The 23,932-nt window shown below is 54.7% G+C and overlaps 3 protein-coding genes across 7 annotated transcripts in view; 2 read left to right on the forward strand and 1 right to left on the reverse strand.

The window, feature by feature from the left end:
• TTC25 (tetratricopeptide repeat domain 25) overlaps positions 1-12,706 on the forward strand; it is a 31,901-nt gene extending 19,195 nt beyond the window's left edge. For all 3 annotated transcript variants that reach the window (XM_029926984.1, XM_029926985.1, XM_029926986.1), the window contains 5 exons: positions 1,524-1,610; positions 3,412-3,608; positions 5,954-6,054; positions 9,421-9,502; positions 12,017-12,706. In XM_029926984.1, the coding sequence (XP_029782844.1) occupies positions 1,524-1,610; positions 3,412-3,608; positions 5,954-6,054; positions 9,421-9,502; positions 12,017-12,522 (973 nt within the window). In that variant the 3' untranslated portion in view covers positions 12,523-12,706. The remainder of the gene's footprint in view (positions 1-1,523; positions 1,611-3,411; positions 3,609-5,953; positions 6,055-9,420; positions 9,503-12,016) is intronic.
• A 1,480-nt stretch (positions 12,707-14,186) lies between these two features.
• On the forward strand, positions 14,187-21,156 carry CNP (2',3'-cyclic nucleotide 3' phosphodiesterase). 2 transcript variants are annotated; one of them, XM_029926856.1, is made up of 4 exons: positions 14,187-14,330; positions 15,496-16,165; positions 18,198-18,337; positions 19,662-21,156. In XM_029926856.1, exons 1-4 carry the CDS (start codon positions 14,328-14,330, stop codon positions 20,109-20,111), a joined length of 1,263 nt encoding a protein of 420 aa, XP_029782716.1. In that variant the 5' UTR covers positions 14,187-14,327; the 3' UTR covers positions 20,112-21,156. The 2 variants fall into 2 exon arrangements, with proteins under 2 accessions (XP_029782716.1, XP_029782717.1); XM_029926857.1 differs by lacking the exon at positions 14,187-14,330 and adding an exon at positions 14,406-14,493.
• A 1,317-nt stretch (positions 21,157-22,473) lies between these two features.
• Positions 22,474-23,932, reverse strand: part of DNAJC7 (DnaJ heat shock protein family (Hsp40) member C7) — a 28,091-nt gene continuing 26,632 nt past the window's right edge. For both annotated transcript variants that reach the window (XM_029926853.1, XM_029926854.1), the window contains exons 13-14: positions 23,120-23,182; positions 22,474-22,727 (exon numbers count right to left, since the gene is read on the reverse strand). In XM_029926853.1, coding sequence (XP_029782713.1) covers positions 22,690-22,727; positions 23,120-23,182 — 101 coding nt within the window. In that variant the 3' untranslated portion in view covers positions 22,474-22,689. The remainder of the gene's footprint in view (positions 22,728-23,119; positions 23,183-23,932) is intronic.

Consider the following 23,932-nt stretch of genomic DNA (forward strand, 5'->3'; position numbering starts at 1 on the left):
GGTTAAGTATCCAACTCTGGATTTCAGCTCAGTCATGATCTCATGGTTCATGAGTTTGAGCCCCGCATCAGGCCCTCTGCAACAGCGTGGAGCCTGTTTGGGATTCTCTCCCTCTCTCTCTCACTCTTTGTCCTTCCCGTGCACGCTGTGCTCTCTTTTTCTCTGTCAAATAAATAAGTCTTATTTAAAAAAAAAAAAAGAGGGTTGCCTGGGTGACTCAGTCGGTTAAGCGTCCAACTTCGGCTCAGGTCACGATCTCACAGTTCGTGGGTTTGAGCCCCACATCAGGCTCTCCCCTGCTCATGTTGTCTCTCTCTCTCTCGAAAAAAAAAGAATTAAAAAAAATTTTAAAAATCTTAAAAAAAAAGCCTGCTTTATATTCATTCAATTTGTTAAAATAACACACGCTCATTCTCCTACAGATCTGAAGGGTAGGCATCTGAAGCCATTGTCACTGGGCCAGAACCAGTGTGTTGGCAGGGCTGTGTTCCCCCAGAGCCTGTGGAGGATCTGTTTCCAGCTTTTTCCACCTTCTACGCTTGTACACCGTGCATTGCGTGACTCATCCGTGGCTCCGTCCTCAGGCCAGTGGCACGGCATCACGCCATCACGCCTCAGGCCTGCATGTTTGTTTTTGGCACAAACAGGGCAATGGACCTACTCTACACTCCTGTAATCTGACTTTTTTTTTTTTTTAATGTTTTTTATTTATTTTTGAGAGACAGAGAGAGGCAGCTCGAGCAGGGGAGGGTCAGAGAGGGAGACACAGAATCCGAAGCAGGCTCCAGGCTCTGAGCTGTCAGCACAGAGCCTGACGCGGGGCTCAAACCCACGATCCGTGAGATCATGACCTGAGCCGAAGCCAGACGCTTAACTGACTGAGCCAACCAGGCACTCCTGACTTTATTTTTTTTAAGTTTATTTATTTATTTTGAGAGCAAGACAGAGCAAGCAGGGTAGGGGCAAAGAAAGAGAGAGGGAGGAAGAGAGAATCCCAAGCAGGCTCCATGCCTCCAGCGTGGAGCCTGACTCAGGGCTTGAACTCACGAACTGTGAGATCATGACCTGAGCTGAAATCAAGAGTCAGACGCTTAACTGACTGAGCCATCCGGGTGCCCCCATAATCTGACTTGTTAACTTCATATCTGAAGGACTTTTTTTTATATATGTACACAAAAGTTGCCAGCATGAAGGCATTGCTTTAGTTTGTTTCCAATGCTTACTGTTATACAGAATGCTTTAACGAATGCTCTGGTCATGTTACCTTCTCAAGGTAAATTCCTGGAAGGGGACTTGCTGCATCAAAGGACATGTGGTAAGCTCTTGAGTGATTCTTCTCCAGAAAGATTCCGATGGGGTTCATTCATGGCCACAGGGCAGGAGAGGGCCTGTGTGCCACAGCCTTGCCTCCTGGGTATCATCCTTCCAAATGGACCCTGAGTCCTTGAGATCAGAGGCCCTATCTTTGCTTCTTTTAAATGGCTGACTTCTAGTGAACAATTTACCTTGCTTCTTCCCCACAGTGACCTTCCTGATGCGAAGTCAAGAGCTCTTGACAACATTGGCAGGGTTTTTGCCAGAGTTGGGAAATTCCAGCAAGCCATTGACACGTGAGTGAGCAAGGGCTGCCCCTCTCTCACCCGTGGGCCAGGATTTCCCACCTTCACACCAGCCTCCTAGCCTGGGGCCAGCATGCCAGACAAAAAGGCATCATAAGACCCAAGTTCAGCTCTGGGTTCTGCTAGGTGACCAGGGACAAGTGCTTTGTAAGTTCTGAGGCTTGTTTGTTAAATTAATTGGCTGGAATCAGCATCTTCTCGAAATTTCCCAATGACAAGAATCCCCTGGAGCACAGGTGTATGAATTACTGGGGTCTCTGCACTGGAAATTCTGATTCTACAGGTCTGGGTTGGAGCCCAGGAATCTGGCTTTAACAAGCATCCCAGAGGGTCCTCACCTTGAGCAAGTTCAGGAACTAGCTGACCTGGGGACCTTTTCTGAGGTTCGTCTGTGACTCTGTGCAGTCAACGTGGAGTCACTGGGAAGGGAGGCAGAGTTCTCCAGGTGACCCAGCCACTGAACTTTTGATGTGCAACCCTGGGCTGACCATCTGCCCCAGCGGGATAGCTCGGCCCCAGAGAGACGCAGGAAAGAGCCTGGCCTGCCTGGCAACCAGCCTGCGTGGGAGGCTCCGCGGGCCCCTTAGCCCTGAGAGCAGCCGCCCCTCCGGTGCCCAGTGCTGGACCAAAATAGACGCTTTCACCGGGACCCTGCCCTCCATGCGTCTTGGTTTCCTGAATGGCCCCTGGTGTCCATCAAAAGATGGAGGGTTTGAGAGTTCACCCACCCATTTGCATCTTTTTATAAGAAAATGCCTTAGGGGCTCCCAGGTGGCTCCATGGATTAAGCGTCAGACTCTTGGTCTCAGCTCAGGTCATGATCTCATGCTTGTGAGTTCATGCCCTGCATTGGACTCTGTACTGGGTGTGAAGCCTACTTTAAAAAAAAAAAGTTTTATAGTAAATCTATGCTTATGTTAAAACACTAATTTGGAAAATGCAGAGAAGTAACAGAAAAATTACTCAGTCTCACCCCCGAAAGGCAATGACTAAATCTAATCTTGCTCTTACTTTATTGAGGTCTTATATTTTTTTTTCTAATCCTTTCTCTCTATTGATTTTGTCTTCTGTGTATTTCATGAGATTCTTCAATGTTCTTTTTACGTTATTTTTAAAGATTTAAAAAAAATATTTTGTATGTTTTATGTTTGAGAGACAGAGACAGAGAAAGAGAGCCAACAAGGGGAGGTGCAGAGGGTCAGAGAAAGAATCTGAAGTAGGCTCCAGACTCCAAACTGTTAGCACAGGGCCTGATGTGGGGCTGGAACTCACAAACTGTGAGATCATGACCTAAGCTGAAGTCAGACACCCAACTGACTGAGTCATCCAGGTACCCCTTAAACATTTTTAAAAAATCGTTATTCATTTTTGAGAGAGAGAGAGAGAGACAGAACACGATGTGGGGAGGGGCAGAGAGAGAGAGGGAGACACAGAATCTAAAGCAGGCTCTAGAATCTGAGCTGTCAGCACAGAGCCCAACGTGGGGCCTTAAGATGATGATCTGAGCCAAAGTCAGACACTTAACTGACTGAGCTACCCGGACACCCCTGTTATTTGAAATACAAGTTTATAAGCATTATTTCCAATTGTGTCAGATTCGATTTCATAGATGTACAAAATAGCTTTGTTAGTTTGAAAATATCTTAATGCTAATTGGCTCTACTCCCGTGTCTGAAAGAGCTGGTAGTTGGGGCATAAGTTCTATTCTGTCACTGGAAAGGAGCCCTGGCCTCCGGTGGCTGAGTACGGGGTTCGGGTGGAAAGAGCCGACTCTGGTTCTTTATGGTCTCAGGTGGGAGGAGAAGATCCCTCTGGCAAAAACCACGCTGGAGAAGACCTGGCTGTTCCACGAGATTGGCCGCTGCTACTTGGAGCTGGACCAGGCTTGGCAGGCCCAGCATTACGGCGAGAAGTCCCAGCAGTGTGCTGAGGAAGAAGGGGACATCGAGTGGCAGCTGAACGCCAGTGTTCTGGTGGCACAGGCACAAGGTATGGACACAGAGAGGACTGCCCTACCTTTCCCAGCCCTCAGGACCCACTGCCATACCCTCAGTGTGTCCCTGGCCAGGTTATTTCTTTTTTTTTTTTTAATGTTTATTTTTGGGAGAGAGAGAGAGCATGTGTGGGAGGGGCAGAGATGGAGACAGAATCCCAAGCTGGCTCCAGGCTCTGAGCTGTCAGCACAGAACCCAATGTGGGGCTCAAACTCACGAACCGTGAGAGCATGACCTGAGCCGAAGGCAGACGCTCAGCCAGCTGAGCCCCCCAGGTGCACCCTAGCCTGGCCAGATGAATTCTGACTCTGAGGGTGGGCGATAAACCCCTCCGTTTTGACCAGCTTGTGCTCAGTGCCATCTTTAAGCTAAGCTCAGATGGAGCTTGGCGCACCCCAGAAGCTGGCCCTGCTGTTGAAGAGCTCGGCTGCAGACCGGCAGAGCACCGTGCCAGCGTCAGAAGGGCGCCACTTCCCCCTGCCCTGGTGCTCTGTGCATACGCATTCTCACACTCATCCACCATGTGAGCCAACGAGGAAGACGTTATTTTCCTCATTTCTCCGTGCGGGGGAGGCGCTGCCTGGTTTGGCAGCTTGCCCCGGGTCACATGAGGGGTCTTTACGGAGTGATGGAATGCTGGAGTCACACTCAGGCCAATCCAGGGGTCCCTGAAGGATGGACGGTGTCGGCGAGAGAGGGATGAGAGGGCCACGAGATTCTGATCACCAGGCCGGCATCTCCACACTGACTGAGACTCAGCTTTATTTATGGTTAAGTGTATGGGGATCAGCACAGAAGTGGCATTTGCCTTAGACAGTGATTTCTGATCGCAAATTTCTTTGATATGTGAAAATTTCCCAGAACATAGATTTTTTAGAAGGCTCATGCATAACCTTTATCAGTAGCGATTGATGTAGGTGATTTAGATGCTTGTCATATGGGGAAGGAAGGTATCTTTAGCGTTCAAATACAAGACAATGTTTTTAGCATAGCAGAGGCAAAAGTTAGTTCTTTGTGAGCAGGGGTCAATAGCCTGTTTGCTTAAGGGGAAGTATAAGAAAAACAATTCTCAGGAAATGCAATATTTACTCCCATAATCACAAAAGAAGTTCCTACTATAAGTTTCTTTACAAGATGCAATCAGCATATTAGGGCCAGAATAAGGGGACAAGTCACTCCCAGTACCAGTCAACAAGGTGCCTGGGGGTCGGTGCTCAAGCAAAAACAACTGAGTGGGGGTTAGATATTGGTCATCATCTGCCAGCAGGAGGTCTGGCAAACCTGCTTTACCCTCACAAGGAGTTTTCTCAACTAGTGAGTTCAGAATGGCTCCCAACAATGGAAGTATTTTGAAACTGGGCTGTGGGGCTCATTGCAGACCTCCATGAAGTCACTAAAAATCACTGAATTGTATACTTACAAATGGTGCACTTTATAATAATGAAAGTCACATCTCAATGAAGTTGTAAAAAAATAAGTCAGCAAGGGGGCAGGGGTGAGGACTGGATGAAACAAGATTGGTGATACTTTTGATCATTGTCGAAGCTGGGTGCGTCGTGGGGGCTCATCAGATACTCCACCTTCGTGTATGTTTGAAATATTTCATAACACAGAGTTGAAAAAGAAATGGATGCAGGTGACAGGTGAGGAAGCAATGAAGCTGGGACCGGAGCCCAGGGCCCTGCCCCGGCTGAGCCGCGGACTCCTAACGAGGGAGGACATGCAGCTGGCGTGGCGCCATACTCGAGGGCATCGTCCTGCGTTCACTTGTACTGCAAATAGTTCTTTGCACCTTCTAGGCACCATGTTGGGCCTACAGTAGGGCTGACTATTGATAACCATCTCCTGCCTTCATGTCCGAGGAAAGTCACTTTTAAGGAGAAACCTTAGGGATGAGAAGGCACCAGTTGTTCTGAGAGCTAAGGACAGCTTTCCAGCTAAAGGAACAGCATTCGGAAGGTGGAGAGGAGTTTGGCTGATTTAAGAAGCTGAGGGAGACCAGTGTCAGCTGGAGCCCCTGGGGGCCCGGGAGGTCTGGAGGGGGGAGGGTGATGAGGGGCAGATCCAGAGAGCCTCATGGGCCTTATTTACAAATGAAAGATTCTTGGGTCACCTGGGTGGCTCAGTCTGTTAAGCATCTGACTTTCGCTCAGGTCATGATCTCGAGGTTTGTGTCCAACCTTAGGGGTGAGATGGCCCAGGAATGTTAGGGAAAGGCTGGTGTTGGGCAGTGATGCCCGAGGCCTGGGGCTCCTCAGTGACCCTGGGAGCGGCCAGGCAGCTGCACTCTTCACCACACAGTCAAATCTGCCTGTGCTGTGCCTCCTCCCTGCTTTCCAGTCAAGCTGAGAGACTTCGAGTCGGCAGTGAGCAACTTTGAGAAGGCCCTGGAGAGAGCGAAGCTGGCCCATAACAACGAGGCGCAGAAAGCCATCATCAGCGTGAGCTGCCCGCCCCCCTGGGCCCTGGCTGCGGGAAGGGGGTGGGTGGGTCTCAGCCTGTCAGCCCCTCAGCCCCTCAGGCCAGTCCACAGGTGTTTATTACCCACCAATGCAGGCCACATTTTAGGAGGGCTAGTGGCTTTATTTATTAAAAATTTTTTTTCTTACATTTATTTATTTTTGAGAGACAGATACAGAGCATGAACAGGGGAGGGACAGAGAGAGAGAGGGAGACACAGAATCTGAAGCAGGCTCCAGGCTCTGAGCTAGCAGTCAACACAGAGCCCGACGCGGGGCTCAAACCCACGAACCGTGAGATCATGACCTGAGCCAAAGTTGGAGGCCTAACTGACTGAGCCATCCAGGCGCCTCTATTTATTTATTTTTAAGAGAGAGTGTGAGTGGGGCAGGGGCAGAGAGAGAGGGAGACAGAAGATCTGAAGCAGGCTCTGCACCAAACAGCAGAGAGCCCAATGCCGGGCTTGAACTCACGAACCATGAGATCATGACCCAAAATGAAGGCAGATGCTTAACTGACTGAGCCACCCAGGTGCCCCTATTTCTATTTGAAATAAACAAGAGGGTGCGCCTGGGTGGCTCAGTCAATTAAGCATCCGACTTTGACTTGGGTCATGATCTCACAGCTCGTGAATTTGAGCCCTGTGAATTTGAGGTCTGTGCTGACAGCTCAGAGCCTGGAGCCTGCTTCAGATTCCCTCTCTCTCTCTCTCTCTCTCTCTCTCTCTCTCTCTGCTCCTCCCCTTCTCCGTTCTCTCTCTCAAAAATAAACATTAAAAAATTTTTTAATTGAAATAATAGAAGCGAAAGTTTTACAAAACTGATTTCTCATTACTTTGTATGTTGATATTTCCTATTCTCTTACAGCTTTCATTTTCTTTAAGGCTGGTTGAAACGTCTCAATTGATTTTAGGACTCACGGTTTGTAAAATGCTGCCCCCTCCAGGAGACAACAAGAAATACAATATGACAGCCTCACACACCTAGACCCACCCTGCTCACTCTCATTCAGGTGGCCGCCCGTCGCCTGCTATTTAGATGAAAATGCATTAAGAGCAAATAAAATGTAAAATTCAGTTTCTCAGTCACACAAGCCACATTTTAAATGCTCAAATGCTACATGTGGCTGTGGGTACCACATGGTGCAGATCTAGAGGATTCTCACGGTGGTGGAAATTTCTGTTGGCTAGTGCTGGCCTAGACCGCAAGCTCCAGGAGGCAGAGACCAGGAAGCCCGCAGGTGCATCAGGCTTCTGGCCACTGCCCCCAGAGCCGCTCCAGGCACAGGGTCAGTTTGGCATGGTCCCCTGGCCACCCACCTCTTACTGCACCCCTTGGCTGCCCCATCTTGAAATTCCAGAGCTACTACCAACAAGCACCTGGCTGAACCCCAGTAAGCATCTGCTGGCGTGAATTAAGCTGTCTCAGCTCAGGTCTTTTATTTGTTTGTTTCTATCTATCTTTATTTATTTATTCTTGAGAGAAAGAGGGAGCGCGCACAAGTGGGGTTGGGGCAGAGAGAGGCAGAGGCATAGAATCCAAAGCAGGCTCCCGGCTCTGAGCTGTCAGCACAGAGCCTGATGCGGGGCTCGAACTCACATGGTTGCAAGATTGTGACCTGAGCCGAAGCTGGACACTCCACCTACTGAACCACCCAGGCACTCCTATCTCAGCTCAGCTCTTGATCTCAGGGTTGTGAGTTCAAGCCCCAAGTCGGGCCCCCTGCTGGGCTTGGAGCTTGCTTAACAATGAGCAGGGCCTGGTCCTTGGGGAGCTTGCCCCCATGGGTAGGAGAGGCCAGACATGATAACTAAGGGCACCACGAGGGACATGGATGGGCTCAGGGACCAGACTGAAGGTTTAGCAAGCTTTTCGGAAAGGGAGCAGGGACCCTGAGAAGTGGCAGCCAAGGATGCTGCAGTTAGAGGTGGGTCTCATTCTGGGCGTCGAAGGACCAGGGCAGCAGGGTTTGGCCAGGCTGAGAAGGGGTATGAGCGACGGAGGCACAGGAGGCCATGGGCCCTGCGGAGTCTGTGGGAGGGAGAAGAGACCTCAGACCTGGGTGCACAGGCTGGCTCACCATGGCAGGAGTAGGGCCAGCAGACCCCAGACGGTCAGTGGACGATCTCGGACTTGAAGGGCTGGGAATGGCAGAGGAGAGACCTGCCCCACTCGGATTTTTTAGGACGTGAGCTCCTGGTTTGTGAGGACTCTGGTGAGACTACCCCTTTCCTGTCATGGAGAAATAGCTCCCAAGAGATTCCACTATGAGGCAGTCTGTGCCCTCCCTTCACCTGTTTCCAGGGCACCTTGGGCCCGTCACACCACCGTCTTCTTCCTCTGTTGGGGGGTCAGTTCCCCAGATGTGCACCTTGCCCACCAGAGGAAGAGCACTCCTTCACTAAAGCCCTGTGTGTGCACTCCTGTCACACGCATGGTCTCTCTCACTTGATCCCCTTCTGTGTGATTGCCCTGCAGACAGAGAGAGACAGATCGACAGTTCAGTCCAGTAAATATTTGCTGTCCACAAGTTGGCTCTGAGCTGCCCAGCCCAGAGGTGACAGCTGTGGTCCTGGCCATCAGGAAGCTTGCTGTCAGTGGGGAAGTTAAATAAAAAATCCCTTGTTCCTGACCGGTGCGGCAGGGGCCTGGGGGTCCAGAGTGAGAGAGCCCAGCGCAGTAGGCGGGGCTGGGCTTTCCCATCCAGGACGGTCTGGGGTTGCCTCAAACGCAGGACAGCGTTTTGAAAATGAGACGCACAGTGAAGTGTCCCTTGGGCCAAACAGCCCCTCAGTCCTAGGTGACATGTCAGGAGACCAGGTCCCTGCCTCCTCGCCCTCTGGGACTAGCAGCCCCGGGCGGGAATGTGTACTAGCAGGCAGACCAACATCCCACAGGACCAGGCCCCGTGGTCTTTCTGAGGACGATTCCCACGTGCCAGCCCCACGCCCCACCCACGGTGTGTTTCCTAGTCCCCTCCGAGGCTCGCTGCCTTGCCAAGTGCATAGGGGCTTTCCTCTCTACACTGGCTGAAGCCCAAAGAAGCTGTTGGTAAGGAGGTCAAAATGAACAGAGACAGCTCCCAAGTACACAGCTCAGCCCAAGGGAGATGAAGTCCAAGGTCCTCGCAGTGGCATATCACCTACCACTTAGTATGGGTAATTCGGTAATTCCCACGATGAGTGTAAATTAGCCTTGGGCCAGGCGTCCCCAGAGGAGCCAGGGGACATGGAGGGTGGCCAGGCTGGTGCAGAGCCCCGCCTGCTGGGGCTGAGGCCTGGGTGGAGAAAGGGCGGTTACAGGTGCCAGCAGCAGTTAAGAGAGTTCACGCCTCTGCTCCACCCACAGGCCTTGGATGATGCCAACAAGGGCATCATTGATGAGCTGAGGAAAACAAACTACAGGGAGACACTGAAAGAAAAGGAGAAAGGTGAGTGCCAGGAGGTAGCTTCAGGCTTCTCTGCTGCCTTCTCTCCTGTCCGTCCTCAGCCACCCTTCCCAGCAGCTCCTCCGGTACCAGCTGGGCCCTGCCTACCGGGCGTTCTGGCTGCGGTGCCTCCGGCAGCAGCCCTTCCCTGGGGCAGGAGAGGCGGGTGGCCCAGCCCATCTCCGGTGGGGTCAGAGCCCACCCCGTGTTCCCCTAGAGCCTGCTCCTGTGTTTCTCCAGTTGATTCATCAGATATTTGTTAAGCACTTGTCATGCGCTGGGAGGGAGGCAGAGGCTCGGCCCCTGCCCCAGAAGAGCCCACAGCTCAGCGATTTGAGTTGTCAGCAAATGGGCTCCTGCGGGCAAGCCCTGCGGACCAGGAGGAATTGCTCTCCCGTGGGCACAAGCAGAGAACGCTGGCTGTCTCTGGGGAGATCTGTCTCTGGGGAGATGGGGATGGCTCCAAAGAGGAAGAACCATCTGCTTCAGGCTCCAAAAGATGCCTGAGGGCTTTCTAGGCAGGAGGCGGAAGGGGGAGGGTACTTCTGGTGGGAAATACCGGGAGGAGGACAGGGCAGCAGAATGAAGGTAGCATGCACTCTGGGGGCTCTTCCTGCACACCGGCACAGGCTCAGGGGCGACCTGACTCAGTCCTCACCACTCAGGAGGTAGCGACTGTTTTTTGGAGGGTCAGTGGAGGCTGAGTGAGGTTGAGTGACCTGCCTGGGTCACACAGCAGTCTGACTCCGAGCCACACTGCTCTCCCTGCTCTCCCGGCAGGGGCCAGGTGAAGGCAGGTGCAGCATTCTGGCCTCCAGGGCGTAGTAAAGAAGCCTTGCCACTCCCCCTTCCCCTCCCAGTCCCAGGAGGGAGTGAGGGAAGAGAAGGTGGCTGGAGTGCAGGGGAGGGCCCCGGGGGGTGGGGGGATGAAAGTGCCTGTTCTCCATTCAGTGCTTCCTGTGAGCCAGGCCCTCCTCTAAGGGCTTTATATGACTTGTCTGATCCCTTCCAGCACAGTATGAAATAAGTATTACTGATTTTATGGATGAAGAGGCAGAAGGGTTCAAAGTCCCACAGTGGCTTTCTGTCTGTGGCAGCCTGGCCTAGAACCCATACTTCTACCCAGTCTCTGCCTGGCTCTCTGTGGCAGTGTATCGTTTCAGCTGCTTCGCTGTGAGAGGCAGCTAGGTCGAGGCTCCCATGTCCCCAGGAGGACAGAGCCCCCTCCAGGCACCAAGGCCAGAGTTCTCTCTGATCCAGACACAGCAGCAGCAGCAGCAGCAGGAAGCTGGGCGTGAGGTTTCTGGGCAGCCAGGCGGCCAGATGACAGCCCTTCATTATGCAGAGCCTGCCATGTGGTGGCTGGATCTCCTCGCGGAGGGTATCTGCCTCTGCTCCCACTGGACTGTAGAGCTGCTCTCAGAAGCCGCAGGGGCAATGCATCTGAAGAGCTACAGCAGGGAAGGGGCAGATGCTCCTAGCAGCTTCCCAGCCCCTTGGTGGGCCACGGGGCCAGGGAAGGTATCCTGAAAACCCCTTGGGAAGGCACTTCCCCCTGGGAACGGCAGGCGGCAGCATTGCATGTGTCTTCTTGCCCAATTGCGGCCTTGTCCCTGCTGTGAACTTAGGGCCCCTGTAGGCATATTCAGAGACCAGGGGCTTCCAGAAAGAGAATATGGAGGAACTCAGGAGGGAATTGTGACTTTTCTCTGTGGCCAGAAAACCATGGGGCAAGGGTTTCTTCGATTGTAAATATAGCTCTCAGGCTGAACTTCCTGCTCACAGTCTGCTCCTGTTTTTCTTTCCTTTTAATTTTTTTTTTTTACATTTATTTTTGAGAGACAGAGGGAGACAGAGCGTGAACAGGGGAGGGGGGTCAGAGAGAGAAAGAGACATGGAATCTGAAGCAGGCTCCAGGCTCTGAGCTAGTGGTCAGCACAGAGCCTGATGCAGGACTTGAACCCACAAACTGTGAGATCATGACCAGAGCCGAAGTCAGGTGCTTAACCGATTGAACCACCCAGGTGCCCCAATCTGCTCCTGTTTTGATAGGGAACCTCCAATAAGTGATGACTGTGCTTCCCAGGGACAAAGAGAACTGCGGAATGAGCGTGCCGGAGAAAAGAACCCCTCTGCGATTCCCCAGTTCCTGTATTTTTTGTCGGGAAGGAGAATGTGCTCTGAGGGCAGCCTGCCCTGGGTTCAAATTCTGGCCCTGCCATTTCTTTATCTGTAGTGAGACCACTGGCTGTGCTTTCTTGTCATCAGTCTCAGGTCCTTTGACTGTGGACTTCAATCACTGACGTTATGCAATTCCTTGACAACCAAATGGTATCACCTCTGCAGCTCACATGATACCTGGAACAGGGCTGGTGCTCAGGAAACAACCGTCCCCCTTCTCTGCTCTGGGAAAGGAGTGCTATCTCTCAGAAGCACAGGCCCCCATGGGTTGTGGTTCACCCAGGCCAGAGATGGATAAACTTTGACTTTTCTTCCGTCCTATCTCCTGTTTGGCAGAAAAGGTCACTGAATTGGAAAAGAAGGCCACGATGGTAAAGGAGAAGGAAACCACAAGAAGAAGAGATGAGCCCGAGAAGGTGATGAGGCATTGGGAACCAGAGCTGATTATCGAGAAAGAGACCGATGACGAGTCGTCTCAGGAGGCTCTGAGGATCACAGCAACTGTACAAGAAGAAAACGGGCAGACAGGAGGGGAAGCCCACTCCTTCCAGAGAAAAGGGCTGGGAGCCGCAGGCCGAGATTCAGGAGACGTTGCCAAGAGAGTGTCTGGAGAAGTTGGCATAGGAAGAGTGGGAAAAGTGAGCAGAAGGAAATCAAGAGAACTTTCCAAGAGGCCTTCAGACCCGGAAAAGAGTGGAAAAGAGTCGGAAGGACTGGAGAGGCAAGTTTCAGAAGCCAGCAGAAACGAGGCAGAAGTAGAGCAAACAGAACTGGGAGAAACAGAAGTGACAACAGCAGAAAACGCTGCAGAAATGAAAACAGGTGAAGAGGCAGACGAATGAAACAGTCCTCAGCAGGCAGGAGGCCCCGGGGGCTTGTGTTCCCTGGGGCTGGGGGATCTTACCCTGGACTTTCAAGCTGGGATTTGTCTTTAATGGGAGAACACCTGGACTGGCCTCCGCAGGTCACTTCTGCCTCATTCTGTTACTATTTTCCCTTTAAATAGATTTCTTTCATTCTTACAAACCCCGAGTCTCTCATTTTGCCTCCCTCCTCACCCACAAGAGCCTTAGAGAACGGATCACCCAACTCGAGGTACCTCATTCCAAGCGAAACTCTGACCTTAACCTTGGCCCGGTGACAAACACGCCTGACCCAGAGCATGATAGAGGTGGGACATGGGGTCCTCTCCCCCAAGCCCTTTCCAAGGACCGCATGGAAGAAATGAGAGAGGTGCTAAGAAGAAAGGGTTCAGGAGGGTGAAGAAACAGGTGAGCTCCAAGGAACCAGGCTAGCTTACAGAGGGGAGCAGAGGTATGTCTGGCCGGGCACTGGCGATCTGTTCATCTTGCTGAGTGCCTACTATGCATATTCAGGGCACCGTGGGAGGCTTTATGGAAGAAATGATGGGACGGCCTCAGCCATCACAGTGAGGAAGACCTACTTGTAAACTCTGAAGCCTGGAAGGCAGAATGAAGAGGTTGCTGCCACTGACAGGGGCACTGTGTTCTAGGAGCCTGGATGGAGAAAGTTCCTGCCCAGTACAGGGAGCAGCCCCAAGTAAGGATGGTAGCTGGGCTGCACCTGCGCCACTTCCGGGCAGCATGGTCAAGGAAATCAGGCTCTGCAAGCTTTTTTTCATCTCTGTAGAATGGGGATCTGCCTCTCGGGTTGGTGTGAGGCTTCTAGGGGTGCTTAGCATAGCACTTGGTACTCTAGAAGCTCTCAAAAATCCAATGGAGCTTTCAGTGGCTTCCCAGAGGAGGTGGCGGCTGAACAGCTACCCCTGGGGGTGAGCTAGGATTTCACTGTTATTCATCTGTCCCTTGGCCGTCACCATCATTGTTCCATCTCTACAGTCTTTGGAAGGGTTAGGAGTGACGTGAGGCTAGCTAGGACCAGGCCCCGACTAGGGTGAGGTGAGTGAGGCATTTCAGATGCAATATTTCATAGAGTGGCAAGAAACTCGGTAAGCGAGATATAATATTTTAACATAATATTGTAAAACACACAGAGATTAATGCAAAACCCCATGATGAATAAGATCCCCAAATTTTATATATTTTTTAACATTTATTTTTGAGAGACAGGGACAGAGCTAGACAGAGCACGATTGAGGGAGGGGCAGAGAGAGGAGAGGACACAGACTCCAAAGCAGGCTCCAGGCTCAGCTGTCAGAACAGAGCCCTACGTGGGGCGCGAACTCCCAGACCGCAAGAACACGACCTGAACTGAAGTCGGAAGCTTAGCCGACTGAGCCACCCAGGCGCCCCAATGCCAAAATTTTAAATAAAGACAGGATCTGACTTTGCCCTTGCACGACCCCGCCTGCCTCCCTGGCTTCACTCTAACCCCGCTGCGGGACGGGGTAAGGGTGACTGGCTCCCTCTTTCTAGAGGGGCCGCTGCACACCTCACCGCTGGGCGGCCGCTTCCTCCCGCGTAGTTTCGGATTTCGATTCGCCGCGCCTGCGCGGAGAGCCCCGCCTCGCCCCGCCCCGGCCCGTGGCGCGCGCTCCGCCCCCCGGGCTATGTAAGGCGGCCTCGCGGGGGTCGCGCCACCGCTGATCTCCGTGTCCCTCCGCGCAGGCGGGCGGCCCCGGAGAGCTAGTGCCTGCGTAGGTGGCGACGGCGGCGCCCCCCTCATCATGGTGAGCGCGCTCGGGGAGGTGGGAGAGGAGGGAGCGGGCCGGGGAAGCACCCTTACAGAAAACGGGAGCGTGGGGGAATTTTCGGGAGGAAGTGCCATGCAAATGAGCACTCGAAGTTCCGGAGTTGAGCGCTGGGTTTCTGGGCCGTGAAGTGGAGCCCGAGGTAGGGGAGAGGCGAGCCGAGTGGGAGAGCGGGCACGGCCGCTGGAGGAGGGCGGGTACCGGGTGCCGCAGGAGCCGGGCAGACCGAGTCTGGGTCGGGGGTAGCGCGGGGCAGGCGGTCCTCGCCTTCTCCCGCCCGCGGGCCTTGCCCGAGCAAAGCGAGTGCCCGCACAGAGCTCAGAGTGCTGCGTGGGGGTGGAGCCTCTGTAGCGGAGACCGCGTACAGCAACAGGTGTTGTCACTTGTGGCTTTTAGCAGGGTGGGAAACAAGTGGCTCAGAGAAGTGCTGCTCACACACAGCAAAGTGGTGGACAGAGCTGGCCCCTGGACGCAGGTGCCCTGGACCGCCCGGTCCTGGGGCAGGCACAAAGACCACAACTTTGTGTGTGGAGGTGCCAAGGGCAGAGGAGGGGGTGGCAGGCGTGGTAAATGAGGCCCTTTGTCCGGGCTCTCTCCTGCCCTGCCCCCCACCAGGCCTTCTGTGGGACCATTGTCCCCCCCCATCCCAGACAAGAGAGTATTATCTGTTGCTGCCCTTGTTGGGGGGAGGGAGGCAGTCTTTGGGTAACCCTTCTCCACCCCCACCCTCCTCTGCACACCCAGAGCCAGTGCAGCTGTGGCTTTGCCCAGACACAGCAGCCCCACCTCCAAAGAGGTCATCCTTAATGGGTGCCAAGAATATAAAATTAGGGTCCGCTCCTAGAATCACGGGCACGCACTTCCCGCACAGGTGGCAGCAGTGGGGGGGATCCGTGAAGCGACAGCTCCAGCCAGAGGGAATTAAGAGTATAGCAGCGCCCAGAAGAGCCCTCTCCTCCCTCCTCCACCACCAGAAGCTGCAGGCTCCAGAGTACAGAGAAGGGAAGGGTCCCCTCGGCAGCAGCACTGGAGCTGCCGTGCGCAGGGAGCCCCGATTAGACTGAGGCCAGAGGCGAGGGGGGCAAGCGTGGCAGGGAGGCCCCACGCAAGCTGGCTGACCTCTGCTCTTCCCCTCCTCACACAGAATAGAAGCTTCTCCCGAAAGAGCCACGCGTTCCTGCCCAAGATCTTCTTCCGCAGAATGTCCTCCGCCGGGGCCAAGGACAAGCCTGAGCTGCAGTTTCCTTTCCTGCAGGATGAGGAGACGGTGGCCACGCTGCAGGAGTGCAAGACGCTCTTCATCCTGCGAGGCCTGCCTGGGAGCGGCAAGTCCACGCTGGCGCGGGTCATTGTGGACAGGTACCGGGACGGCACCAAGATGGTGTCCGCCGACACTTACAAGATCAACCCCGGCATTCGTGGAGACTTCTCTGAGGAGTACAAGCGGCTGGACGAGGACCTGGCCGCCTACTGCCGCCGGGACATCCGCGTCCTGGTGCTGGATGACACCAACCACGAGCGGGAGCGGCTAGAGCAGCTCTTTGACCTGGCCGACCAGTACCAGTACCAGGTGGTGCTGGTGGAGCCCAAGACGGCGTGGCGGCTGGACTGTGCCCAGCTCAAGGAGAAGAATCAGTGGCAGCTGTCGGCGGACGAGCTGAAGAAGCTGAAGCCGGGGCTGGAGAAGGACTTCCTGCCGCTCTACTTCGGCTGGTTCCTGACCAGGAAGAGTTCCGAGAACCTCCGCAAAGCCGGCCAGGCCTTCCTGGAGGAGCTGGGGAACCACAAGGCCTTCAAGAAGGAGCTGCGACACTGTAGGTGGCAGGCTGGCCAGGGTGCGGGCGGGCGGCCTCGTGTGTGAGCCTCGCAAGCCGGGCACGGGGTGCTGGGCGAGCCCTGGCCGCGTGCAGTCACAGCATCGGGCACCGGGCGGAGGCAGAGGCTCACCTGGTGTGAGGCACGGTGGGCTGTGGGGAGAGGCCGTTCCCCGGGCACCTCTCCTCTCACTGCACCCTTCCTTCCAGCCCTCCTTCCCCACCTCACCCCTGGATGCAGACCACCGACCCTGTCTTTGGGGTGGGGAAAACAGATTGTCACAACAGGAAGCGGGTCGGCATTTTGTAGAACCGTAGAGGGAGGATCTGGTCCCGTTGTTGTCTAACTTGGTTTTAGCAGCAGAACCTTCTTCTGAAATAAGCTATTCCACGGAGGGGGTGCCTGGCGGGCTCAGTGGAAAGAGCATGAGCCTCTTGATCTTGGGGTCACACACGTTTGAGCCCCGTATTGGGCATTGAGATTACTAAAAATACAAATCCAAAGTATTCCTTGGAATTCTCAGCTACCAAAAAAAGGCAGCTAGGACTATTGTGGCCTCACTGGGGCTGGTTCCCAGGTCTCAGGCTAATCACTGCACCTCCTGTGGCATCCTGCAACTCCAGGGAATGGCCTCAAACCTGGTCCAAACCCCGACTTTTGCAGATGGGAAAATGCCCAGAAGGGATGTGGGACTTGCCCAAAGCCATGGTGAGGGCCCTGAGCTCTCACCTCTAGCAGGGGCCTCCCTACGTTGACCTGGATCTCTCCTGGCACGGGCTGTCTGCTCCTGGTGGCCTTCATTCTCCTGCAGTGGCCAGCTGGGGATATGTCACCCATGAATCCATCTGTTACTCTTAACCCATTTCTGGTTCCCCCCATTTTAGATCATCTTCCAGTGGATACATCTGCAGTGTATCCACCCACGTTTCTATGTATCACCCAGAGGCAGGTGATTTGCGCCTGCACGTGTGTTCAGAGAACCCCTCTTGGCTCCTAAGGCCAGAATGCTGGGAAAGCAGGGACTGTGGAGCCTACAGTGACATCGTCCGGGTGTGACCCCTGTGCCCAGAATAGCTTAGCAGAAAAGCACCCGCCAGGCAGGGCTCCTGGTTAGAGCTGGTGGCTCTGCCTTGGAGAGTGGCTGCCTCTTGAAGCTGCTCTTACCCTTAAAAACTACAATCCTCTCCTGCCTGCGACACAGGAGAACCGTCACGGGCCTGCTCTCAGAGCAGGGGTCTCCCTCCCCTGTGGAGGGTACGCGACATCCTCTCAGGGACTCGATTCTGGGAGTAAATAGGACAGACCTAGTGACTCGGAAGCTAGCCACAGGCCTGGGGCCTGGAAATTGAAACCACAGATATCCAAAGTCCTGCCATGTAATGCCATGTCATTATATCCCAAGGCCCATCGCGCACGAGGCCCTAATACACTTTCATCCACCAGATAGGCCTCCAAGGTACATGTCACGGTGACCGGTAACTTCTTGTCCTGGAAGCCCCGAGTGCAATGGCGCAGTACTCAGAGTTCCCCAGGTGACCCTAGGAAAGTGGGTGTATGGGCATCCTAATGGTGCTTGATGGACAGATGAGGGCAGATCGCTTGCTCCAGGCCGAAGGGCTTGCGCGTGGGCTGGGATATTAATTATCCTCTTTCTGATCCCTTCCCTGGTCCCGCACCGTTCCAGCACTCTTGCCTTCTACCGTTTTTCATGACTTGCTTCCCTCTTCCAGATGTGGAGCTGCTGAAGCCAAGATTTCCTTGGCCTCTGCTGCCTGTCCCTGAGTTACAAGTGCCTTAGTTTTCCAATCCAGAAGAGAGATGTAATACCTACCGTGAAACGAGGGGATTTAGACACTTTTTTATAGCTCTGGCACGGTTGTTTGACCAGCTAATGAATGAGCGGATTGCAGTGGATTACTTAAGAACTTCTGTTTGATGTCGTTTTCCCTCCGGGCCCCCATGGTTGTGGTGACAGATGTTGGGATGGCCCCTGCTCTCCTGCCCTGACTGCCCCACTCTCTCTCCCTGCAGTTGTCTCTGGGGATGAGCCCAGGGAGAAGATTGAACTGGTCAGCTACTTTGGGAAGAGACCCCCAGGCGTGCTGCACTGCACAACCAAGTTCTGCGACTATGGGAAGGCTGCTGGGGCAGAAGAGTACGCCCAGCAGGATGTGAGTGCCCCCCAGGGACAGCCAGCTGCGGTTGGGACAGGGCAGGGTCTTCTGGAGGTGGCTGCCGGCTCAAGGCAGGGACCAGAAACCAGTCAGCCTCTCAGAAAATATGGCATCTGCTCCCCTCACCCCTCCACAGGCTTAGTCGCACAGACATCACCTACCCTTTCTGGGGAGCACCCCCCTGCCCAGCACTGCCACCAGCCTGTGCATGCACCCACAAGGCCTGCCCACCAAAGCCTTTTACTTTTGCAGATTGATGCTCAGCAGCAGGCTCCTGCTCTGGCCTCTCTAAGCTTGTGTGGAGTTCCAAAGGCTAGGTGTCCCCTGCCCCCAGGGAGCCTGGTGCTTTGAGGTCCCTGTCCCCAGGTCCTGGGCCTAGCCTTGTCCTGGAGTAGGGTGCAGCAAGGGATAGTGAGGCTCACTGGCTTCAGGGCGCCAGACCTTTCCCTCCTGCTCAGCCTCCCCCCACAGCCTCTGCTGTGTGGTCCTTATACAGGCTGTGTGCGCTGCCGTCTCCAGCCTCCGCGGTGGCCTCCCCTACTTGTCTGCCTAGGTGGTCGTGGTAGCCATCTTAACTGATGGCTGATTGGTCTCCCCAACTTGCATGCTTTAGTTTGGTTCACGGTAGCGTTCTTGGCACCTAGTGTAGCTGCGTCAGCGAGTACATAACATTGCCCACTGCCCTTCCCACCACTCGTGCGCTTAGCAGTATTTATTAAGCACCTGTTGTGCACTAAACACAAGGGATTATGAGCAAAAATGGAGATGTGTATATGGTCCGTTGGGAGAGATGGCCTTTCTCAAAGAATCAGGTACAACCAGATGTGTCATCAGATGTAAACCGAGGTATTCGGGGTAGATTCTGATCGAAGGCATTTACTTTTGGCCTCCCCCTGTCCTCTGGGATATTGCCTGGGCACCAGGGTGGCTTATTACCAGGATGAACCAAATAGCAACGACATTAGCACAGGTCACATGCCTGTTGCTCTTCTAGAATCTTCGCCCAGATCCTCCTTTAATCCGGGCACTGAGGTGGGTTCTAGTATCCTCCTGTTGTACAGCTCCTGCGGAGCCCTACAGCCGGTGGGGGTCGGTGGGGCACCAGGTTCTGAGTTCGGGGAGTCTGCCTTCCACCTCCACCTGGAACCTCCACTTTGTCACAGCCTGAACAATGTCCGTGGAAAGGTGTCCTCCCGGAACACATGGGCTGCGCGTGGCTCTTCCCCGAGGGCTCGGTCAGCTGCCTCGTGCTTGCCTCTGTCGGGTCCACCTCGGGGGCCACCACCCCCACCAGCTGAGCGCTGTCCTCCTCTCCCCGCAGGTGGTGAAGAAATCCTACTGCAAGGCCTTCACGCTGACCATCACGGCCCTCTTCGTGACGCCCAAGACTTTTGGCGCCCGGGTGGAGCTGAGCGAGCAGGAGCTGCCGCTGTGGCCAAATGACGTGGACAAGGTGTCCCCATCTGACAGCCTGCCCCGAGGCAGCCGCGCTCACATCACCCTCGGCTGCGCCGGGGACGTGGAGGCTGTGCAGACGGGCATTGACCTCCTGGAGATTGTGCGGCAGGAGAAGGGGGGCAGCCGAGGCGAGGAGGTGGGTGAGCTGAACCGGGGCAAACTCTACTCCTTGGGCAGTGGGCGCTGGCTGCTGAGCCTGGCCAAGAAGATGGAGGTCAGGGCCATCTTCACGGGCTACTACGGCAAGGGCAAGCCTGTGCCCACGCACGGCAGCCGCAAGGGGGGCGCCTTTCAGTCCTGCACCATCATCTGAGTGTCCTCACCGCGGTCAGCCCCTCGCTCCTTACAAGGAAGGGGGGAGGGGGGGAATTGAAGCATGCCTTCTGCTTGATCTTTAAGAATTTTTTTTTTTATCAAAGTTAACCTTCCTGTAACTTTTTAAAAACTCGTGAAGTAACCTTTCCTGCCCGCCCTCGTCCCCGCTAACGCCCAAGCTTTCAACATAAGGGGGGAGGGAGGTGCCATTCGGGAGCCCAGAGCAGAGCTGCCTTGGCTGAGCCTAGCTGGGCCTGGAGCCCCAACCCCAAGCCCAGCTGCCTGTCGCTGGTCCCCCTGCCCTGGGGGGGGGGGGGACCTCAGAGCTGCAGGTTCCCACAGGTGGTCACTGCAGCTCTGGGAAACTGGCCATGGGCTCGGCGGGGCGGGGGAATTCCTGGGCTCTGACCCTGTATCTTAATCATTGCAGCCCCAGGAAGGCTGGGGCTTTTTACCAGGGTAGAAAAGGGGGTTTACGTCCCACCTTTGGTCCTAAGTGCCTGTACCCTCCTCCTCCACACTGTAACTAGGGAGCAGTTTGATAAGTAGGGGAGAAAAGAGAACAGTAAGCAATAGCCACTTTCCAGAGGGCCACAGGTCTCCCTCCTTCCTGGGATGGGGACGGGGCTGGCTGGCCTTTCTGGCGGTGTGGCTCTGCTATGGGGACGGGGAGATCAAAGCCAGAGAAAGTACCTCGGTGGGGAAGCTCCAATCTTGCCGTCTGCCCAGCCCAGCTTGCCTCCTTGGTGCCTCTGGAGGCCTGTGTGCCGCCTCTGAAGAGGGTCAGTCGGTGGGGACCAAGAGCCAGTGGGGTAAACGCCTGGCTGTTAAGGGCTGAGCCCCGCCTGGCGCCTCTGGGAAGGGGTGTGGAACACCGGTGCATGCGCTGTGGTTCCTGGGGTGCCCTCCGCTGCCCCCTGCTCAGTCATCGGTCCTTGCTCATCGGGTTGTTACCGGACGAAAAGTGCTTGAGTTACTATCCTGGCTCTGTCCAACCTCAGTGACTTGTAAGACTGACAGTGAAATAAACCGTGTTAATCCTGGCCGCGTGCAGTCTCTCTCACCCTTCTGTGCCCAGCTCAGGCCTCCCTGGGGTCGGGCTGGCGTATCAGGACTGGCTTTGTCCCGCAGCGTGGGGCCATCGGTCCTGTCTCCCCTCTGCTGGCCGGGCACAGCTGGGGTGAGGCTGGGCAGCTGAACAGTGTTGGCTTTCATGAGGAGGCAGAACGGAGAGAGGTCTCTTAGACGTGCACAGAAAGTGGGGGCTGCCTCCCCCACTGACTGCAGCAACGGGCCCGCAGGTGTGCCAGCCCCACGCACGGAGAGGGCCTTCCCAGCCAGACCCTCCGTCCCTAACCTAGGTGCCTCAGCCCAGGGGGATGGGCCACCCTCAAACACAAGGTAACACCTGACACTGAGGAGTTTTGTACAGGCCAGTCGGAGTGTCTCAGGCCTACCTCGGTTATCTCATCACCATGGCCTTGGCCACAAAGGGGGAAGATTGGAAAGAGAGGGGCAGGGGCTCAGAAGGAAGAGAAGCGCCAGTTATCTGTTTGGTCCACGGTCTTTCCCCAGCCATCGCTCCTACCAAAGCGCCAAGTCTGGGCTTCGCCAAAGTGAGTGTCTCTGCCCGGAACTCCTAGGAAGATTACTTGCCACAAACACTAAACTTGACCTGGACAGGAAGACCTTGGCTGCTGCTTCCTTCCCCAGTTTGCCTCCCACACAGAAAGGGACACCAGTGGAGGTGGTGGTTTCCCACACAGAAACGGCCAGGAATGCCGTTTCTAAGCATGTGAGCTAACTGTGGCCCAGGAGCTGTGCGTCCCACCTGGAATGGGGCTGGGGCGAGGGAGGCCAGGATTTTGTCCTCATCCCCATTTCCCTTGGCCTGCACTGGCAGTAGGACTGCAAGGGCCTCTGTAAACATCCTGTCAGCCCACCTGTCACTTAGCCCCCAGCCATGCTCCATGGGAACCTTGGACACACAGCTTCTGATTCGTGGTGGCCCTTAGCGTCAAATAAACCCGTTCTCTGAACTCCACTTCCCCATGACTGACCTCAGGCTGGGCCCAACGGCACAGTAGGGCCTGCGGGGCACTCTTATGCCGAACAGGTTTGGGAGAGGCGGCCAACCTCCCCCTGCCACTGGGCCCTGGGTGCCCACATCCCCGGCAGGGCAGCTTGCTGAGCCTGAAGTCCATGTCAGCACCAGCTCCGTGCTGGGGGCTCAGCTGTGGCCCACCGAATCTAGAGTGACACAAAGCAGCTGCCAGAGCAAAGTGCCAGAAAGGGCCAAAACATTTTATTCTCTTAATTTTCTTTTTTAATAAAGTTAAACAGTAAAACAAAAACTCACAAGCTGCCTCCCTGTCCAGCCCTCCCCTCCCCTCCCCGCGGTCTTCGGCGCCGGCTCCCTCTCCTTCCCCCACTCACACAGACACAGGGCACCCAACTAAGAACGAAACTGCTCTAAGGACGGGGAGATGAGATGAAGGGAGGAGGTGAACTGTGCCCACGTTCAAGGTTATATTGAGCAAGTCTCCACTTTCTGGGTTCTGGATGGTTTCCTTGCATTAGCCAAATTGAAAAAAGAAATTCCCTGGACCAGATGCTGTAAGGGAAAAGAAGGGCTTGTTAGTTGGCTGGGTGGAAAGATGGCTGTCCTCTGATTATGGGACAGTCTTCAAGGGCTGCTTCGAGTTCAAACAGAAAAACTGCCAAGTGGATCAACAGCCTGGGGGCTGGAGGTATGGGGAGCAGGGGAGCGTGCAGCTTCTAACACTCACTCTTACAGAGAGGCCCTGGCACGAGACCGCGTAGACGCCTCCCGGTCCCTGCAGGGGTGTGGCACTAATGGTCCCGAGGCACGTGCACCCAGGAACCTCCCTATCTCCATCCTCAGCAGTACCTGCGTGGATCGGGGCCCTGCTGGGTGGGGGGGTCTGCCACCTCCGCTCACGGGCCCACGATCCGGAAACTCCCAAGAGCAGCAGGCATACCTACCTTCAAAGCTGAAGCCGCCGGGACCACCGAAGAATGCCTTGAAGATATTGTTTGCGTCAAAATCTGTGCAGCAAAGTGAGAAACAGGGAAGGGACAAAAGGTGGAAAAGTTAGACCTGTGTGAATAGGAACTTAGGATGACATGGAGAATGGGTCCCCCAAGCTTTCCCAGACGCACCCCTCACATCCTTTCCCTACATGTCCTTGACCGGGGGTGGGCATGTGGGTCCCCACTCCTTCCCAGTGCGAGCCTGAAGGAAAGCTTTCTTTGCCTCCACCTACTTTGCTGGACCTCCTTCTAACAACTGGGATGCCGTCTACACTTACCGACAGAAGACTTTCCCCACACTGTCTCCCTATGATGCCGGGCTCCTACTGAAAAGGCTAAAATCTATCACTTCGGTGCTAACGACACTATATATAGGAGTAAGTTCTAAGATTTATTGGATTCATTTGATTCCATGCTCTGTCTATATGCCGGCGGGGGGGGGGGGGGGGGGGGAGGAAGCCATGCTTTATTAAGCACCTACTAGGTGCCAGTCATGGTGCTGAGTACTCTGCATGCATCACATCATCCGCAGTTTATACTCGACAAAACCAAGTAGGAGCTCAGGTAACTTGCCGAAGATCACGTGGCCAGTGAAGGCAACAGACCTAAACATTCCAACTCCTGCCGACTCCAGTGCTGTGTCCTCACCACCAGGCCACAGCAAGGTCAGCTGCCCCTACCACGCCTGACTTCCGAAGCTCCACAGAGGCTGCATCTCCACCAGCTGACCCGGCAGGCACACTGTACCCAAATGCAAATTCTTCC

The sequence above is a fragment of the Suricata suricatta genome, chromosome 17, assembly GCF_006229205.1.
Source record: "Suricata suricatta isolate VVHF042 chromosome 17, meerkat_22Aug2017_6uvM2_HiC, whole genome shotgun sequence".
In the NCBI taxonomy this organism is placed as follows: domain Eukaryota; kingdom Metazoa; phylum Chordata; class Mammalia; order Carnivora; family Herpestidae; genus Suricata; species Suricata suricatta.

What these genes read in the sequence shown, in the direction of transcription:
- CNP (XM_029926856.1), top strand. An exon ending in CAAGAAGGAGCTGCGACACT is followed by an intron (nt 16,166 to 18,197) that starts GTAGGTGGCAGG and finishes CTCTCCCTGCAG; the next exon opens with TTGTCTCTGGGGATGAGCCC. An exon ending in AAGAGTACGCCCAGCAGGAT is followed by an intron (nt 18,338 to 19,661) that starts GTGAGTGCCCCC and finishes CTCTCCCCGCAG; the next exon opens with GTGGTGAAGAAATCCTACTG.